Consider the following 21738-nt stretch of genomic DNA (forward strand, 5'->3'; position numbering starts at 1 on the left):
GGGATGTAGAAGTCTTTCAACCAAAGAGTCTTTGAGATGCAATAGCCAAATCCTTTCTGGTTGAGAGGAATGTTAATTTGGGTTTAGGAGGTCATTCTGACAATTGAGGTAATAGTGTTGGGGCCATCTCTAAGGGGAACCAATATCAAGGGACGCAAGGCTCTAAGAATCAACAATCAACAATCAACTCTCAAAGGAGGACATTTCTCACACAAGAAAAAGTCCTAGAATTACAATTAGAGTGGTAGAAAATTTCAATACCAAGAAAATCATGGTAATTCTCGCACCCAGCAGAAGTATACCGCTCAACCATCCCAAAATTCTCAGAACATTAATAAAGAGAGTTACCAGCAATCGAGTGCACCATCTACAAGAAATTTTGTGAGAAAAACAAGTTGTTATTCTTACGGGCAGCATGGGCATATTGCAGTACATTGTTCTCAACACACCAAGTCCCTCGCAAACCAGAATCAGGAAGCCTCTAAACCCACAGTAGGAAATGCAAGCCAGTCCCATAGAATATTTGCCGCAATAGAGAAAAGGCAATTTGATCACCAAGGAATAGTTATTGAAACCACAGGTTCGTTAAAGGGTAAGACTACATCTATTTTATTTGATTCTGGAGCAATTGATTCCTTCATTTCTCCATCCTTAGTAGAAAAGTGTGGGCTAGTGGTGAAAGGGCAAGGAGTTAAGTGGTAGGTAGAACTAGCCTCTAAGACCAAAATGACCACAAATTTATATGTCCAAGAATGTGAATTGGGATTAGGACCCTTCACTACAAAGGTAGACCTTCATGTAATCCCTTTTGTCTCTTATGGGGTTGTTTTAGGTATGGATTGGCTAGAGGAGCATGAATCCAGCATAGAGTGCAGAAAGAAAACTATATATTGTATTGATGATTTTGGTGAGCATAGAGTGATAGTAGGTATTCAACGACCCATATCTCTCCATATGATATCTACAATGCAACTCAAGCGATGCATGCGAAAGGGATGTCAACTTTTTGCAGTTTCAGTTAATGATCTTGATGAAGAGGAAAGTAAGGAATTAACACTTGATCACCCCTTGCTTCAAGGTTTTGCTGATGTATTTCCTAAGGAAATCTGATGAATGCCTCCAAAAAGGGATATTGATTTTCGTATAGACTTGGTATCAGGAGCGGAACCCATCTCCAAGGCTCCATATCGTATGACTACTCAGGAACTAAGTGATTTAAAGTTATAATTAGAGGAACTATTGGAAAAGTGTTTTATCAGGCCTAGTGTATCACCATGGGGTGCTCCAACGATTTTGGTGAAGAAGAAGGATGGTTCTCTTAGGCTTTATATTGATTATTGACAACTCAATAAAGTTACCATTAATAATCGATACCCACTACCTCGTATTGATGATTTGTTTGATCAGATGAAAGGGGCAAAGGTATTTTCCAAAATTGACCTTAAGTCAAGATACCACCAGCTAAGGATCCTCAAGGCCGACATCTATCGTACAACCTTCCGTACTCGATATGGCCACTATGAATTCACTGTGGTGCCTTTTCGTCTAACTAATGCTCCTTCAGTATTCATGAGCCTTATGAATGGAGTATTTTGAACTTACTTGGATAAGTTTGTGATAGTTTTCTTAGATGATATACTGGTGTACTCAAAAACAGTTGAAGAGCATGAACAACATCTACGCCAAGTGTTACAATGCCTACGAGAGAATCAGTTATATGCTAATGTTGAGAAATGTGAGTTCTTTCAAACTGAAGCTAAGTATCTTGGTCATGTTATCTCAGAGGAAGAAATATCTATGGACCCAACAAAGATTCAAGCCATAGTAGAATGGCCAACACCCGCTAATGTCTTAGAAGTTCACAGTTTCATGGGCCTAGCCAGCTATTATCGATGTTTTGTTATGGGTTTTTCCAAGATAGCTCATCCTATCACTTCCTTATAGAGGAAGGGGAAGAAGTTTATTTGGACCAAAAAATGTGAAGAAGCTTTTCAATGTTTAAAGGAGAAGCTAACCAGTGCTCCAATTTTGGCAATACCTAACCCCTCAGAAGATTTTATGGTCTGCACAGATGCTTCCTTGGAAGGCATAGGGGCAGTGTTAATGCAGGAAGGTAGAGTTATTTCTTATGAGTCTAGGATGTTGAAAGACCATGAACTCAACTATCCTACTCATGATTTAGAGTTAGCAGCTATACTTCATGCCTTGAACTGAGGGAGCCATTTCTTGTTAGGACCTTCTTGGATCAGAAATGTTGCAGGATATGGAAGTACAGGTTTAGGGTATCAAAGAAAATTTGGCAACCGCACAAGATAGACAAAAGAAGTATGCAGATGCTCATAGGGTTGATAGGCAACTCGTAGTTGGTGATAGGGTATTTTTGAGGGTCCGCACTCGTAAGAGCCCAATTCATTATGGAAAAGGTTATAAGCTGGCACCTAGATTTGTAGGTCCATTTGAGATCCTAGAGAGGATAGGACCAGTTGCTTATCAACTTGCCCTATCACCTAATCTTGCACGTATTCATGACGTATTTCATGTTTCTGTTCTTAGAAAATATACTCTAGATTTGACACATGTATTGGATTGGACTTCTTTACAGGTAGCGGATGGGCAGCTGGCTTTGGAGCCAGTACGTATACTACAACAACAGACCCTGACCCTTGTGAGTCACACTATAGAGCAAGCAAGGATCCAATGGGACCCAGATGATGAAACTTCAGCTACATGGGAGGATTTTGGTAGACTTAGAGCTGCTTACCCATATTTGTTTATAGGCTTCCAAGAGTAAGCCTAGTTCTAGGGGGGAGGATGTAATACCCACCCTAGCAAATTTTCTTGGCATGGACATTATTTGTTATATTTGGTGATACTGGACTCTTTATTTCCTTGTTAGAATAGATGATGAGACATATTTAGTTATATTTTCACCTGTATGGTTCAGTATGTTATCTGATGCATTAGTGAGTTAGGGGTTTCATTGGTTTATGTACATGATTTCATTATGATAATCTTTTCATATGGCTGCTATATTATATGTTTATTATCTTGAGCTAACAATGCTAACCCAATCATGCTTAAAATATATTATTATATGAGATATCTGTAGGATGAGGGGAGGTAGTTGTATTTACTCTACGAAGACCCATACGATGCCACACTTCCCCTCCTTGTTTGTCATTTGTATATTGATATATATTTCTATCATTTTGGTGATGCAGGATTGCAGGTACTAGGCATCGACTCCACTAGGCTACACAGGTCTGAGTGTGCCTCTAAATCCTTGAATGTTGTTGTTGTGGAGATAACACCAAAGTTCCCACAAGTAAACCTATTGGATGTAGGTCTCCCATTTAGGATGATCACCCTATCTTAAGGGTTGGGAAATGTCATATTTATGATGGGTATTGATTTGAGTATTTTGATTGGTTCTAATTTATGTTGTTCGTAATGATTTTTATATAATGTTTGATTATTTCTTTGATAGGATACCTACACATTAAATTATTTAAGTGGCTTATGTTATGTTGCATTAAAAAGACGAAACAAAAGTAATATATATATATATATATATATATATATATATATATATATATATATATATATATATATATATATATATTGTGTGTGTGTGTGTGTATGTGTAATATAATATTTGTTTTTATTAATTCTATATATATATAAAAAGGATAAAATAAAAAGATCAAGGTTTAAAATAATGTTATCTTAGTCAATGAGTTTTGAACCTATGACTTCTCATGTATGAGTCTTGATAGTTACCATTGAGCTATATGTGTTATTTGAGATTTTTATTTAGCTATCTAGTATTTAGTATTCTTATTTTTGTGGGGTATATATTAAATTTTAAATAAACTATTATAGTTAATGTTAATAAATAATACCAACCGTAGAGGTTGGAATGGTTGCTTCCCATAAAACAACCTCACCAACTATACAAGTTGGTATTATTTATTGAAGTTTGTATTGTGGAGGAAGGGGTTGGTATTTTTCGGGAAGATAAATCAGAAGAAATTTGAAGGTTTAGGAGCAGGAAGAGAGATTTGCATGGGAAGGGGTTCAATTTTTGCTTGTTCTTTCTCAAAAGATTTTCTCCGCCGGACCCAAGGTAGGCCTCATTCCAGGAAGAATCCATGTGGCTTGCTTGTGTTGTGATTTTTGTGTTGTATGTTATGCTTGCATAATTTAAATGAATATTAGATGAAAATTCAAATTTAAAAATCTGAATATTATTCTGGAAATACTTTCTTCTGCTCCTTTCCTTGTTTGTGTAAGGGATATGCTTTGGTTGGGAAATTCAATTTGGAGAAAATGAGTGTCATGTTGGGGAGTAATGACTCTTGTATTTATTTTTTTATTTTATTTTTTATATAAAAATTATTTATGATCTGTAGTGTTCAAATATAAAAATAAATCTATAATTAAATGCCATATCTCAACCAACAACTATTCTTCAAGTATCAAGTATCAACCCAACAAACAAGATTTTCATTCTTATGATTGTCCCCGTTTTGATAGTTCTGATTTTGTTATTCATAACTTTCATTATAGATAATATTTTTCAAAACACTTTGGTGAAACCGTATAAATCTAGGTGTGACAAAATATATCCCAAATGTGGGAAAATCCAATGGTTCGTTTGAAAGTTAAGGTCCCCATACCGAGACTAATTGTCTGTCAATAAAAACTCAAAACAAATTCATTGTTTGTGTCACTAGGGCATCAAATATCTTCCTCAAACCAAAACCAAATGATTCTAAAATAAACGGATATGAAAGATAACTCAAAATATAATAATAATCCAAAATATTTCATCTTTTAATGGTTTAAAATACAATTATGAACAAACTCTTTTACACAACTCTATCAAAGAGGGTTTTAAAAAGTTTTAAGAAAATTTATTTAAACTTTTATTATAATCTTTGGTTGAGGCTAAAAATTATTTCAAATTAAATATAAATCATTATACTATTTCTCAAATATATTTCAGTCTTCACTCAAACCATTTATCAAGATAAATATATATTAAACAACAAGGAAACATGGTTCAATTTTATGTGTTTTTCAGTTGGTCTTTGGGTTGCTTTTTCTTCCTAGGGATTTGGGTGTTTTCTATAGTAGGTACCTCTATTTTAAATACCTCTAATTCATGTATGTGAGGTGTTCATGATAAAAAATATATATAGTGTTTTATATATGTTATGCATTGGCCACCTCCTTCTCATGCTTGATTGTGGCTTAGAGATAAGGGTCAGACTCATCCTTATGGTTCAGAGGACATGGGAGAGTACTTGAACTTATATGTTGATTGTGTGAGATGAATTATTATTTTTTATTTGATGAATGTTTGAGTAGGGTAACTAGATACCTTAGGTCGGTGGCTCACTATAGGTTGCCAGGACCCAAAGTGGTTGCTAGGAGATCCTATGAGTGGGTTTAATTCAAGTGATAACCTTTTTAAAATGAACTTGGGTCGGTGGCTCACTATAGGTTGCCAGGACCCAAAGTGGTTGCTAGGAGATCCTATGAGTGGGTTTAATTCAAGTGATAACCTTTTTTAAATGAACTTGGGTTGGGCTGGGCTATAACACACTAATACAAGATAAATAATTATTTTAGTCCATATAGGCCTGTTGGAGTACCACGACCATTGTTACAAGCTAGGTGGATCCTTTTGAGAGGGGACCGCGTTACATGGTAAGCAGGGTGGATCCAGACATTAAGGCTATATGATGACACCCACCTAGTAGGTGTTCTGGTTCTCTCTCTCTCTCTCTCTCTCTCTCTCTCTCTCTCTCTCTTGTGATGTTATTTGATGTTGTTATGAGATATGTGGTTCTTGTTTATTGTTTTGGGGAAATATGTCTCATGGCCTTTGTATTGCCCTAGTACTTGGGTGGACCTTGGTTTTATCTCCTAGCATGGGGGAGTGGACCTTTGTGGTTCCACGTGGTTGAGTGGTAAATATTTTTCAAAGTGTTCTCGTGATCTCTTTTGGTGATGCTTTGTGATCCTTGGTTGAAGATGTTGAAGACCTTGCTTTTGAACTAGTACATTCAAATATTGTAAAGATTATTTGTCAGCCATGAATGGCCTTATAATAAACATGTAATTTTATGAAAAGCGTTGTAAAAGGGAGGGTATTTTATAGGAACTATGATAAGGGATGATTAGTTTGTATTTGAAATAATGTTTTTAAAAGTTATGGTACCCTTCCTATCCTATCTCTTTATGATCTTATTGTGTTGTTATGAAAATTTAGTAGAAGGCATTAATAGAAAATACAATTGCATTATTGTATATGTTGTTATCAAATGAAACACATTAATTGCATGGATGTTGTAAATAATAATCAAGGTGAAAATGATGCAAAGGATAGTTATTCATTCTATAGTGGGAATGGGATTATGGGAAATAGGATTGTTATGTACTTTTACTTTGGTCTCAAATGAAATGATCAAAGCTTTGTAGCGTATCAAATAGATAGTAAAGTTAATGTGTTGCGAAATATTATATCATTGTCAAAATTAAGAAAATCATTGTATGTTTATTTTATGCACATTATGTTATGTGTTAAGCTATTATATCTTTTAATTATGTTTATGAACATTAAAGGGAACCTGTAAGGGCTTTAAGTATGTTTACTTTCTAGAAGTGGTAGATGTATGTTATATTAAAAAAAAAATTGTAGCATATTTTATAACTTTTGTTCTGTCCTACCAGGTTCCTTATTGGGGCATGACAGTTTACTCGCGAGACAAGTTAGGGGTATCGACCCCTCCTGATGAGAAATAGGTGCATTCATTTGCATAAATCCAGTGGATTTCAGAGCCTTATCTTTCTATCCAGGTTGATGAGTTGATGTTGCTTCATAGCTAGATTAGTAATGTGCGTTTTAGATGATCACTTTATCCTAAGGGAGAGATTGTCCTTCTTAGAGGATGAGTTTTGGGGAGAAGCATAATTTGTATTCTATCTTTGGCATTGTTGTCAAAGAGAGAGAAAAGAATGTGAAAAATTGTTTTATCTACTTGATCTTAGGAGGAGCCTGTTGGAGATGTTTTCTTTCTTTGCACAGTTTTTTTTTCACATTCATATGTTGCCATCAATGCCAAAGGGGGAGATTGTTGGACATTGTTGCTGCTAGGATATGTTGTTGTCATTGATGTCAACATATTCCTGCGACTTATTGGTTTTGGTGGTCCAAGAAGCTTAATTGATCATATCATATGATCTGGTTTTGTAGTTTGTTTTCCTGATCAGTACTTTGCAGAGTTTAGTGTTTCCTCTGGTATATTCTAGTGTGATCAGACCTTGAGTTGATATTTTGGGATATTGTTTAGGATAGTCTTGTGTAGCTTCATTACAGATGGTTCATTATTTGGTGCTCTGTAAGTTATCTTTCTTTGTGGTAGTTACTGTTGTTTGAGTGTTTCAGAGTTCAGATGTTGATTGATGAAGATTTGATAAGTGGTGTTGGTGTAGCTGTTGTTGATGATTCTAACGTTCCTTTTGGTGTTTCTTAATTATATACTATTTTTTTTTATGATCCATATTTATCATTATGCAAGTTTTTAGTGATTTTTCTGATCCGGTGTGTTCTTCGTGTTATGCAATTTTCTTGGTGGTGTAGCATGTTGCAGTTGATCTTGGCATGATTTCCAATGGTGTTGCATGTTTTGAGATTTTTTTTAGGTCCATGTTATGTCATGTATATCATTATACCGGTCTGGTGGTCGATCTTTGTATCACGTGATATAATTTTGTAATTGTGAGTTGAGAGTTTAGTCGACCTTGTTGTCAAGGTTGATGAATTGTATAAAAAGGTGATATTGTCATGTAATTTGGTCATCAAGATTGTGTCTGCATTATAAGAGAGTGGTGTATGTGCAGACAAGGATTCATCTTGGTGTTGTGTATTGTGTTATCAATTTTCTTAACCTTTTTATTATTGAATTTTATCAAATCTATATTTGAAGTTAAGTTTGTAGATCTGGTGAAAACTAATTCACCCCCCCTCTCAGTTTTCCTTCATTGTTGCTGCTAACATAGCGTAGGATAACTAACCAACAAGTATGCCATAATAAAGCACTCACAATGAAATATAAAATTTATTCTAACACTCTCCCCATTATTATATTATTCATACAAGTGTACCATTGAAACCTCAATTTTCACCTAGTCGGGGGACCCTCTTAAGGCTTACATCAGAAAACTTGTTCATTACATAAAATATATACATCTTTTTGAGATTATATTTTCCTAAAGAACCGAATCCTAAATCATATGGAACTCCATCAAGCTATCTCATGGCCCTCATAAAGGTGTAGCATTGAATTGAATTCCCAGATTCTCCTTTTTTTGAACTCTTGAATCATAGACACTAATTAATTGGAGAACCATCCATATATAGTTCTTCACACATAGGGTTCCATCAAGTTATCTCTTGATCCTTGTAAGGGCATAATTCTCAATCACAATCTCGTAAATGATTGGAAAATAATCCATATTAATCTAAACACCAAGCCACTTAATGTTGTTAAAAGATAAAACTTGACAATATATGCATTCTTCATGTCACCATAAAAAATCAAAGCAAGAAAAAAAAATAAAAAATGCTTCTCATTAAAAGCACCATCTCAAAGTGAGACACTAGCTTGATATGATAGAAATTTATCCATCCTTCGATGCCACCAACCTCCAAAGACATTTGTTAGTCCTTATTTACAAGTGAAAATAAAAGAAGCACTACAATATCCAATAGAGGGGTGACTAATAAATTCTAGATACATCAATCCATCCTAAGTAAAAATGTGATAATTAACATGGGCATCATACATTAGTCTCCCTTGTATTCAACTCCTACAATACGTCTCGATAGATTGCATAAAAATCCCATGCTATGAAAGTTGTCATTAGAGAAATCAATGTTTCTAAGGTACCATTGATTTATAATGATGTAACAATACCACCCTCATCCATCATCTTAAAACCAATCATTCAATGCCATGAACTTATTTCAAAAATTTAACATAGAAAGACACAAACTAACCTAATTTTATTACCAATCACACTTTCATTTGCTTATTGATTTGATTAAAAAAACTTATTTTTCTACTTACTTAAAGTTTTAGAATAAAAAAGATAAATATTATGCTTCAAATATAACATTGTTTATCTTCTAATCTTTGGCCAAATTAACTCTTGCAGAATCTTAAAAAAATTGTCCAAAAGTGCATGAGTTTTGTGCAAGAAATATAATGATAGATATTCAACCGAAATGACAATTACCTTCAATGTTTCATTTTAGCACTTCTAATAGAAAAATTTCAAATTCAAAAAATTCTACTTATTTATCTTGTTCTTAACTACACAACACTTAAAAATAATTTCAACAACTAACATAACAATATGAACCACTTTATGGGGTGGCTAAAGGTAATCTTGGGCCAGCTAGTTGTGGAGGAGTTGTTCATGATCACAATGCTAGGCTTGTCTCAGCAGTGGTACTCCCACTAGGCACCCAGACAAACCATTTTGCCAAGGCAAATGTAGCTTGCACTGGGTTACAACTGGCTATCCGAGGCAAGCATTAAAAATTCTTCTTAGAGAGTGATTCTCTAAAAATTATTAGATGTTTGAGTAAATAGAGTGCTCCTAGCTGGATGATAAAAATTTAATACAAGAGTGCCATATCATGATGACCAAATTGGATGAATTTCAAATCTCCCATGTGTATTGGGAAGGTAATATGCTTGTAGACTACATGACTAATCTTATTATGGCATATGTGAAGATAAGGTGGTGGACGACAAGGGAAACATTCCCTATACATCTGTGTGAACTGAAAAGAAAGGACACCAAAAATCTTGTCCAAATTCTGCCTATTAATGATGACATCTTGCCAAATGTATTTATTGTAATATGTGATTTATATTCAAAACCAAGGGTTCTAGACTGTTCCTTACCATTTGGTTTTTCATCTCCTAGTTTGAGCTTGGACTCAATTTTGTCCAAGTTTGTTGGGGAGGTGTTGAGATGGGGGGAACAAAGGAAATCAAGGAAAGGATAACTCAAACAAGAAGAAATGACAATCAAAGCCTAAGGACAAAGCATCACCTTCTCCACAACAAGGAGATTCACCAGAGAGGGAGAGACCTACTTATGCCTATTGTAAAAATTTTGGTCATGAGGAGTGTCATTTCCATTCTATGAAGATTGATGAGCTCACACATATCCTCAAAAAGCATAACATTGATTTGCCTAATATCTACAAGAAGGATGATTCATCAACTTCCACTTCCTCACAATCAAAACGGAAAGGGAAAGTATTCATGGCTTCTAGAAGTGGGAAGACTCACTCTTTTGGGAAAAGAAAAGGAAAATCGCATTGTGCTACTACCAGTCATGATTCAGGGAGATGGCTTCTAGATTCAGGGGCTTGTACCATCATATGGCATCTTCGCAGTCTATGTTCTCTACATTTGAGCTTTGCACAATGTCGCAAATTTTGATGGGCAATCATACGTACATGGATGTGATTGGGAAATGATCTATTTCCATTGGGGATAACTCTTTCAATGATGTGTTGTGTGTATCCCATTTGACAAACAATCTCCTTTCCATCTATCAAATCACACATGGCGCAACTAAGATAATTGTGGAGTTCACACCTAAGTCAGTTTTCATTAGAGACTTTGAGATTAGAGCTATCATTGCGACTAGGGTGGTTGATCATGCATCTCATTTATACTCCTTTTCAGATTTTGTTGATGATAATGATTTCACATATGATGAATCTTCACATGATGATCACACTTCTTTTGATAATTCTGATTTTGAGAACTTTGGGTACTTGAACTTAGGGATTCTCACATGTGACCCTATTCTTGACCCTTGTGTTTCATCTCCTCCTATTGGTATCGCATCACCTATTGCACCTGATGATGTGGATAGTGTGACAGTTTTGCCTTTATGTGATTCAGTGCAGTAGGATATTCATTGTCTTCCAGCTTCAGATTCATGGGATGAGTACTTGACAGACATTGCAGGTTTGTTTGTGGAATCCTACATTGCAGATTTGGGAGATCATTGATCATATTCATCTTCTCTTTGATGATTATGATCCTTCTTCGATTGTTGTGAGGGAACACTCTGACCCTCTTATTCATTCTCTACATGATCATTCTTTCGAGGTTGACATGACTATGGATTCTTCTGTACATTAGTTGGAGGAGGTCTCTTTATGTTTAGAGGAGACATGTGAGTCTTTGAGACTTGTTCTACTTCCATCTCCATTAGATCTTGGAGTGCCTTTTTCAACAGTGTGGAGTTGTTTACCACCTTTGGAGGGGGTATTTTTCATCTTCAACATGTGGGCACTTAAGAAGTTTTCAGAGATTCCATTCATCATGAGTTTTTTTCATTCATCTTCCCTCATGATTGGGGAGACTTCATGGATACACCTTTGGTTTTGTTTCTTCCTAAGGGGAGGAATTTTGTTCGACATTCATGGAGCAGTTTCTTCATACATCATCGAGCTTCTATCATTGGTGCAACTTCTACATTGAGGGGGGGCTACCTAGCTCCTATTCTTCTCTCATATGGGGGGGACTTTTTCCTCACATGGGGTTTTGTTCCTCACATACTTGTATGAGAGTTCCTTGTATCTAGTTTTGATGTCTCTTTTGGGGGAGGGTTTTTTCCCATTGGGTTTTTCTCTCTTTCCCTACTTTGTGAGAGATTTTATTGCATTAGTTTGCTTGCATTTGCATTTGTACATGGGTACCTAACATGGCCTTGTAGTCGGGACCCATCTTGCATTGCTTAGTTGCATTGTAGACTTAAATGCATTCCCCTAAGTTGCACTTAAGGAGGGGGGGCGGGTGTAAATAATTATTCATCTTGAATATTATTACACCTTACTTAAGTTTACTATGATAATATTTTTTATAGTAGTTTGGGTATGAGACACTTGGATGTTTGTTCCACATTGGGATTGTGTGTGTAGGAGAAACTCCACCTTTTATGCTGTTGATCTTGTTACTACTTTATCATATCCACTTATTGTGGAGTGATAATACCACCTCGGTGGGTGATCCACCTCATGTGAAATATTTTATTGTTTCTCCTACCTACCACACCTATTTCCTACCTACCCTTGTTTCTTATGGAGCCACATGTCATGTTTGTGTTCTCAAATATCCATATAGTCTTGCCTATATATATATAGGCTCATATTCATTATATGAACAACTATTGATCATTTGTCTATTGATGAGAATACAGTTTATTCTTGTCCTATATTTTGTCTCTCTATTTTGTACATTTCATTGAGCTCTTGATCTTGGCAAAATCACACAAGATGTCACAATTGTATATCATTGGTTAGGGGTTTGAAAAGTGATATTTTGATATATTTTACAACTAAACATATTACTAGCATCAAACTTTATGATATGAACCTAAAACCCTATTCTAAATAGTGAAGTTGACAAGTAAATTGCTATAAAACATTTAGTTATTGAAAATTACCACATGATTTTTAGATATAAAAAAGGAAGAAAAAAAATTTGCATAACTATGAGGTCTTCTCCCCTAGATAAATTTGTTTATGGACTATATTAATAACACAATGCAATCATTCTAGAATATCCTTACTATTTGTTTATAATGTAACTTTGTTACAAATTGTATTTTTTGTAAGCCAATTGAGAATAATTTGAATAGTATTTCATGGTGATGTATCGATAATGACAAAATGTACCATTTGAATATTCTCATATATTAAAATTGGTCTTCTTACAATTAAATGAAGTTGAATGAAGATAGATCTTTGAATAAGTATAAGAATGGCAAAGCATACAATTTGAATATTTATGGCACAGTAAATTTGTGTTCTTGCAATTAAATGAATTTGAATGAGAATGACATCACAATCTGTTTGAATATTTATGGCACAGTAAATTTGTGTTCTTGCAATTAAATGAATTTGAATGAGAATGACATCACAATCTGTTTGAATAAGTATTACAATGGTAAAAGCCACCGTTTGAATATTGTGGTGCATTATAATTTTTTAATACTCTTGCATACTGAATTTGTCTTCTTGCAATTAAATGAAATTGAATAAGAATGACATCACACTCTGTTGGAATAAATATAACAATTTTAAAACCCACCATTTGAATAATATGATACGTACTGAATTTGTTTTCTTATAACTAAATGAAAGTGAATGGAAATGACATCACAATCTATTTGAATAAGTATAACAATGGGAAAGGCGACCGTTGAATATTGTCGTGCATTAAAATTTGTCTTCTTAACATTTTAGTTAAATAATGTTGAATGAGAATGTGATCACACGGAGTTGACTAACCTTTGCTTAATACTTTCTTTTGTCGATTTTAATATATGGAAAAGGAATTTTTAATTATAATGTTTGAACTTTTCGAAAGATTACATCTGTCTTTTGTGAATGGTAGACTCGTTGGCAAACATACTTCTGCTCAGATATTATAATGGTATAACATAACACAGGTTGAAAAATAGCATAGGTATGAAAGCTTCAATGGTGTTAAGCCTTGTAGTACGTTATACTGACCTTATCAACATGATCAAAGTTCTAAATGACAGCTTCAATCTAATATTTATCTGGAAGTTTGAACAGGAAAGTGGTCGTATTTCTCAGCTTCTATCATTCAACATATTTACGGAAACTTCTACTTGAACGCACGCCTTATTTATAGTGAAAAACATTTTTTTCATAAGTTAGCGAATAAGTTGCAGATTAAGGAGGAGTGCTGGGATATAGTTTTTGTAATGGCGATAATAGAGAGATCAATGCTGGGTATTTTTGTTGGGTTGTCAATGATCAGTTTTTTGGCTGGAGCTGAAAAAGGAGGATATGTGCCAGCCATGTTTGTGTTCGGAGATTCGCTAGGAGATGCAGGGAACAATAATTACATCCCTAACTCTAAAGCGCGTGCAAACTTTACACCTTATGGCGTGTCCTTTTTCCACTACCCAACTGGTCGTTTTACTAATGGGCGCACTGCTTTCGACTTCCTCGGTTGGTATGCTTTATTATGAGATACAGATCTAATTTAATTTAACTTACTGATTATCCAGTAATATTAATAAGTGGTTTGCTGTATAATTATGGTTGCAGCTACTTACTTGAGGCTACCCTTTGCCCCTCCATATCTGAAACCAAAGGCAAATTTTAAGAAAGGGATCAATTTCGCCTCAGGGGGTAGTGGATTGCTCGACTCAACAGGGGCCGGAGGGGTCTGTTCTGTTTACCTTCCAATATATTTTCCTTCCCAAAAAACTCAATATTGAATTTTAGAAAGATATATTTTTGATCATCTAAACTATAGATTCTTTTTAATAGAAAATAAATATAGCTGTTTTGTTTCATCTAAAATGTGTACTCTACTCTTCTCCATGAAGAATATACATTGAATTTATCAAGGATAAAAGGGAAGGAATTTTTTACAATGATAGAAACAGATTATATCTTATAATTTTGTAAATTTCAAAAGCAAAGGTTATAATTAAAGTAAGTGGAAGGAAAAGTTAAGATGTTTCTTCTATGAGATTATCAATCATTAGAATCCAGAATAATTAAAATTGCCATAACTACTGAAAGAGGAAACCCTTTATTCTTCTATAATTTTGTCATTATGAATAAAATGGAAAAGCTGAGAGGATTTGTGAGAAGGCAATGATCTTAAATCATAGACAATTTTCTTTTCAAACTCATTTGAAAAAGCAATCTGCTATACCATTATATTTTCTAAATATATGGACAAAGAAAATAGCCTTCCATTCTCTAAATATATGGTCAAAATAGATAGCCTCAAATGTTAGAGAAATGAAGAATCTATCCTATGGTTCAAAGTTGAAACCTATGTGAAGAAATCGGATTTACAGATAACTTCCTCTAATTTAATAGATAAGAATATAATACATTTTGATCAGTTAGATTATCAGTGATGATAAGTTGTTTTTTTATAAGAAATAACATCACCATTTAGACAGCCTAAAGGAGTTGGATTAAAGACTTGGTTCGACTGGTAAGAGCCTTTTATTGTAGGCACAAAATCAAATACCACTAATCACGTTAAAACATTTCCTAAAACTACTGAACTCTTACAATTAAACAAAAAAATATCTTCTACTCTAATGAAATATAATTAGAAACTGCGCTATGTGAAAGGAACACATGCATGTGATTCTTTTCCATTCATAATTTGTCTTGAAGGTTCTTATTCTTTTATACTCATAAAATCTCAATTGCAGAATATCATCACTATGAGTCGCCAAATATTTCAATTCCAACACACCTCTTATATTCTGAGGAAGACACACCCATCTGGAGCTAAGAAAGCGAAATCCTACATAAGCAAGTCTTTATATTGCATTACAATTGGAGGCAACGATATTGCGGACTATATTGCCAACAGCACACTCCAAAACACTACTACTCCCCAACAGTTTGTTACATTGCTGCTCTCCAAATTTGATCAGTACATGGCTGTAAGTTACGAAACTCTTAAGTTTAGATAGTATTACATATAAGTTTAAAAAACTATTATGGTTTTAGAATGTTCTTGATTGATATATGGTTTGGCAGGGACTTTACCGTGCTGGTGCAAGGAAATTCCTAGTAGTGGATGTTCCAGTTTTGGGATGTACTCCTTTTACCAGACTGTCTGGGTACTCCATAGCCAAAGGTGAATGTTTGGAGAGCGTAAACCAGCTAGTTGTAGCATATAACACTGCATTGAAGACACTTATGGCTCAACTAAGGGAAAAACTAGACGGAGTAACCATCATCCAGCTAAAAACTTATGATTATTTTATGAACATAATTCAAAACGCTGAAGCCTATGGTAAGTTACATTCTTACTCATTACCTTAAGAATAAAACCATTCTTTTAAAGGTTTCAGTGACTGGGTGACTGAAAAGTGAAATAAAATCAATGATTTTTTTGAGGTGCAGGATTTAAGAATACAAATACAGCATGCTGTGGATCAGGATTATTTAATGCAGACGTGAACTGTGGAAAGACGACTCCACAGAATTTGTTTTGCAATGATACGAATGCATACATGTTCTGGGATAAAACTCATCCCACTGAAAAAGTGCATGCCATGTTTTCACACCAGATTTGGAGCGGGAATTCTTCTTTTATCCAGCCAATTAATCTCTCTACACTAGTCTTGAAAACTAATGCTTCCGGTTACTAAGAATGCACAAGCCATTTTGATTGATTTTCTGATATGCGACAGCATTATATAGTTTAGTTAAAAGAATAAGTTTGTCATTCTCTACAATACTGTTGAATACCAGACAGCATTTTTGAATAAATTTAACATATTTCCTGAATACAAAGCCTCTATTCAGTTATGTTATATGAGGTTTTTCTGTGCTAAATAAGAAATATTTTATTAAATATCATCTAAGTAGGATATGTCTATTCGAGCATCAGAATGTACATTTGTCTTGACTGTATTTATTAGTTAAAGTCAGTTTCTCATGTTTGACACGTTCCTCGCATAAATATAAGTTTACAATCCAACGGAGTTGGTTTTGAAGACAAAGCGGACCTCCATTTTTTTTCAAAAGGGAAAAAAAATTATTAAACACAAAAAAAAAGTTACGAAGTAAGAAAAGTCAAAAGGTTTATAAAGCACAAATAATTATACATTCCTGTTTTTCACAACTAAATTGCTCAAACTTATGTGATAAATCCAAAGGCCAATCACTCCTATCCACAACATTTCAATGGTGCATACGTTCAGATGCCCATTTGACCAATCAATCTATCACTCTAATATTCCCTGGAAATGTGAGAAAAGGTTACATATTTTAAAGACCTACTCAGCCTTAGAATCTATCTAATAACCATAGATAAATGCCAATAAGAATTATCTAGGTGTTTCTCATTTAACATATTCACCACCACTTGTGAATTGGATTCATGGATAATTCTCTGCAAGACAACAACACAACTCCTCTCCATAGCATACAAGATGAGAAGAGCCCCCACAAAGTTATTCATGTGAAGCCTTTTGTAAATAGAAAAGGAAAACTGAACACCACCAAAAATATCTCTACTAATATTTTCAAAGCCAGCATGACTAGGATTCCTATGAGAAGAGCTATCAATGTTTATTTTTTGAATTCCTTGAGGAGGAATCCATTGACCCGCATGATCAATCTTCCTCATATCTTGTCTAGCTAATCTACATCTTGCCTAGTAGAAGTACTAGTTCCCTGACTAGAAAAATTCTACCTTCTAAAAATAGCCACAATAGTAGACCACAGTTAGTGAGATAGGCTCTTGAATAGAGAAAACAATTTCCCCCCCATGACTGTTGAACAACTAATCTAACTTTTTGAAAATCATATGATTTATTTGAAGCCAAAGATGCCATATAATGATTGTAGGCCCAAGAACCTAGGCTACATGATGAAAGGAGGTCTCAATTGGAGGCTTCCCCAAATGGCTCCGAAAGTCAACCAATAAGGATGCATGCAAATAGGCCTGATTCCAAACTCCTCTCTAGAGATGCTAAATCTCCCTAGAGAAAGAACATTGAAAGGAAAGATGAGGAAGATATTCCTCACTATTAACACACGAGACACAAATAGAAGGTCCATGGAAGTCACGCTTGCATAGATAATCCCAGGTTAGGTATCTATTTTGACAAACTAACCACAAGAAAATGTTACATTTGGGTGAAGTTACGATTGAGCATCGATTATCTTTAATATTAAGATGTTATCAATTAACCAAATGTAGATTTTTTCAATAATTATACTTTAAAAGATTTAAATATAATATAGTGTTTTAGGGTTTTTTTTTTAATATTAAAATGTTAATACATTTATATATTAATGAATAGAATATTTTTTAGAAAATTAATCAAATATGCTCTAGATGAATTTAGTATAATAAAGTATTTTTTTTTTAAGTAAATAAGGATTTTGAAAGGGCGACCTTTTTACAATTAGAAAGATAAGCACTAAGAACAACAAAATCATTGTCAACAACTAAGAGGAACAATAACTAAACAACAAAAAGCTAAATACAAATAACCCTTACAAGCTACCAAATAAAAAATTAAGATTGTTTGATGTTAAATTGTTCCAATGATTTTTTATTTAACTATAGATAAAAGATCCTTTTTTAATTGGCTTATTTATTTGGAACAATACATAAGAGCACATGTGGGTCCACAATCCAATCTCAAACCCTTGTGAGAGGTATACATTATCATGGATTCTTCCCCTATTTTTCCTTTCTCTTCTTCTTTATCAGAAGAGGTAATGTAATCTTCAACAAGAATAGACATTTGATCCTTTTTCCTTCAAATTAATTGGTTATTTTTATTACTTCACAAATCAGTCGTACCATGGCCCAATTTTAGCAATAAAGGTAGTACCAAATCATTGAGTTTGAAAGATAATCCTAGTAGGTATCTCCTTATTTTCTCCATAAGAACTTTGAATTTAGTGAATAGCTTAAAATTTAATTTAGTGATCAAATCAATAAAAAATTATTATCCAAAAGAATTGGTGATAAGCATAAATAATTCTTCATCCCAATAATCCAATATAAATATTATTAATCTAATACAAACAAGGAACATAATAGAATCATCATTTAAGACACAACAAGTCTTTCTCCAAATACGAAGGTCCTTTCTATAGAGTCTAAGATAAATCATCTAAAGGGCACACAACATACTGAGAGGGAGGTGAATTAGTATATACAAATTTCATCTTGATTAAGCATTAATTATCATGATAACTTTTCTACACATCACATTGAGATTTACCATCAAATCATCTTGTAGAAGCACATCAAATAAAGAACATAAACACACATATGAACCTGAGATCTATGTGGAAATCCAAAAGGAAAATACCATTGTGAGAATAGCCACTTGGATCTACTAAAAGAAAATATAACATAACAAACTAATGGCACCAACCTACAAGAGACACCAATCCCCTAATACATTTGCAATGACTAATCTAGAGGAGACGCTAATCCTCCGTTGTAAGATCTAAGTACCAACACAATAGGTAAGACACCAATCACACCAAAATATAGATATATGAATTTTGGACCTTCAAACTAAAAAAACTTAACTTGCACTTGACCTAATCAAGATTCTAAACACTCTTACATAGCTTTTGATCAAATTGTATAATAATTGGAATGAAACTTACATAGCATAACCCTTATGTTTACACATCAAAACCATATAGGAAAATTACATTGAATCTCATTTTACATAGCTTTATTAAATTTTAAGATAAAACCCATAAATACTATATGCAATGTTACAAATATAATTACTTTTACATGTTGATCTAAAATAGAGATCATTGCATCTGCAAGTTGGACACAAATAGTACCCTTAACTAAATGTGTAATAGCACAAATCCAATAGCCCACAAGCTACTCCAAAAGAAAGAATATGCTATGCATTTCCTAATGTAGCCTTATCTAGTCCCAATTGTAATCCATTTTGCTGCCTCTAGTGATAACACATTAAAAACCTTTGGTGCATCAAATTGAAACAACAACCCACTTGATTACCAAGCACAATTACCACTATGTCACTTCAAACTCTCTAACCATAAAGGATCAACTCCTAAAACTCTATAATTCGATAGATCGGGTGTTTTTTAAAGTCTTTAGTTATTTAATTTGACCTAAGATAAGAAACAATAGTTTTCTTGTTCAAGGGTTTCTGCAAGTCCTTTTGTCTGAACACCTTTATTCTTGTCTCCAATAATTTGTTCCTCTGAATGAGTCTTCCTTATTTTTATTTTTTTGGTGTCTTAGGAGTTTGTTCAAGTTCTTTTTCTTCTACAATTGTATGATCTTTCTCTTCGAGAGCAACTTACTTTTCTAAAACAACTGGAACAACTTCTATCTCAATCTGAAATTTAGGTATAGCCTCATTCAGATTCCATTCTAAGTCACCGAATCTCACATCCACACATTCCACAATATTTTTTAGCCTCTTGTTGTAACACCGGTATGTCTTTCTCAATGTCACAGGAAAATTTATCCTTTCTTGATTAATAATTTGGGTTCATTTCTCCTCAATAGAGTCACTTCAAGTCCATGTCTGGGTCAATGCAAGAAGATGAGTCCACTTTTTGGCCAAAAAGTGGAAGTGTTTTCCCTGATTTTCAAATTTTGTCTCATTTGAGCTTAAATTTTGAAACACTTAGAGATTGAATCTTGGAAAAAGTCAGTACTATAAAAGATAGCCCTCTGAGTGTACTTTCCAAATATGTAATTTATTTTAATACCCACATAATAAAAAATAACTTTTTGAATGGAGTTCTGAAAACTATGTTTTAAAAATGCTTGTTTCAGGACCATACCATGCATGTGTACGACCCTCACTTTTTTACACAATTAAAATTATTTTCTCAAACCATTTTGGGAAATCGTTTGTAACACACTAAATATTGATGAGCATATTTTTTTGTATTTTTTTTTCTAATATTTTTTTTTAATTAATTTTTTAATGGCCATAATTATCTTTTAAAAAATTTGACGTGTACAACCCACATAATTTGATGTGAACTTGAAATTTTTTGATTTTTTTTTTAAATACAAAATAATTTTGTGTAGATTGATGACATAATTTTTTTTCCAAAATTCTTTAAAATAAAAAAGTTATTAAATTAACAAAATTAGTTAATATTTCAAATTTATGGACATGTTTTAGTATAAATTAAATGAAAAATAGTTAAAATAATCAATTTTTAAATAAATTTACATATTTAGAATCTAGACAGTATAATCTGAAATGGGTTTTAATTTCATATAAAAATTCTCTGATTAGAGGCACGTAAACTATTTCAGAAGTTCATATTTGTGCTTTCATTCATGGAGATTTGAATTTGCAGGTCCATGTCTCAGGTGTGGCCATCCCAAGCCTATCCCGAGCCTAATCCCAAGCCAAGTGGCGGGTTGTGGAATCAACTTCCACAAAACGGGCCCTCGTTTTCAAACAAGGGCAGCTTGTGGAAAAAAAAAAGGAAAAATGCGATTTAGAAACGGGAGCCCGTTTTTAAAACGGGCCCCTGTTTCTAAAAATGGGGGCTCATTTTATTTAAAAGTGGGCCCTTGTTTTAGAACAAAACGGGGGCCCTCTTATTAAAAACGGGCCCTTGTTTCTAAAAATGGGGGCCCGTTTTGTTTAAAAGCGGGCCCTCATTTTAGAACAAAATGGGGGCCCGTTTATTTTTGCTTCAGACCCCCATTACCTTTCGGCTCAGTAGCCCGAAGCACAAACAAGCCCCCGTTTTTTGAAAACGGGCCCCCATTTATAAGAGCGCATTTTCCAACGCATGGACTTTTGCGAATTTGTGACTCATTACCTTGCACTTGCCCACCTCATTAGCTCTTCTAATCTCATCATTTCTACTCAACCATGTTCTGAAACACTTCACAAGACCACCAAGTCTTGTTGTGGTTGGGAGTCAACACACCCCCTTAGCCTAAACTTCCTCTTGATTCAATAAGAGGGAGAAACCACTCCTAACTTCTTGAAAAGATAATCAAAAGTCTCTTTAAGAAGGGGCTCTATAGAGATGTCTTTAATTTGTTCCTTAATCTCAACATATTCTGTCTTTACTTCTTTGTTTGCAACCTTCTCTTTGAATAA

At 34.0% G+C, this 21738-nt stretch overlaps 1 protein-coding gene across 1 annotated transcript; it reads left to right on the forward strand.

Moving 5' to 3' along the window:
• Window positions 1–13842: 13842 nt before the first annotated feature.
• LOC131056161 (GDSL esterase/lipase At5g55050-like) lies at window positions 13843–16278 on the forward strand. Its single transcript, XM_057990513.2, has 5 exons — window positions 13843–14092; window positions 14192–14310; window positions 15328–15564; window positions 15662–15920; window positions 16031–16278. The coding sequence occupies exons 1-5, from the start codon at window positions 13843–13845 to the stop codon at window positions 16276–16278; spliced, it is 1113 nt and encodes a 370-aa protein (XP_057846496.2).
• Window positions 16279–21738: the final 5460 nt, after the last annotated feature.

The sequence above is a fragment of the Cryptomeria japonica genome, chromosome 7, assembly GCF_030272615.1.
Source record: "Cryptomeria japonica chromosome 7, Sugi_1.0, whole genome shotgun sequence".
Classification (NCBI taxonomy): Eukaryota; Viridiplantae; Streptophyta; class Pinopsida; order Cupressales; family Cupressaceae; genus Cryptomeria; species Cryptomeria japonica.

What these genes read in the sequence shown, in the direction of transcription:
- LOC131056161 (XM_057990513.2), top strand. Translation starts at nt 13,843, where the DNA reads ATGGCGATAATAGAGAGATCAATGCTGGGTATTTTTGTTGGGTTGTCA. An exon ending in AATTTGATCAGTACATGGCT is followed by an intron (nt 15,565 to 15,661) that starts GTAAGTTACGAA and finishes ATGGTTTGGCAG; the next exon opens with GGACTTTACCGTGCTGGTGC. An exon ending in TCAAAACGCTGAAGCCTATG is followed by an intron (nt 15,921 to 16,030) that starts GTAAGTTACATT and finishes TTTGAGGTGCAG; the next exon opens with GATTTAAGAATACAAATACA.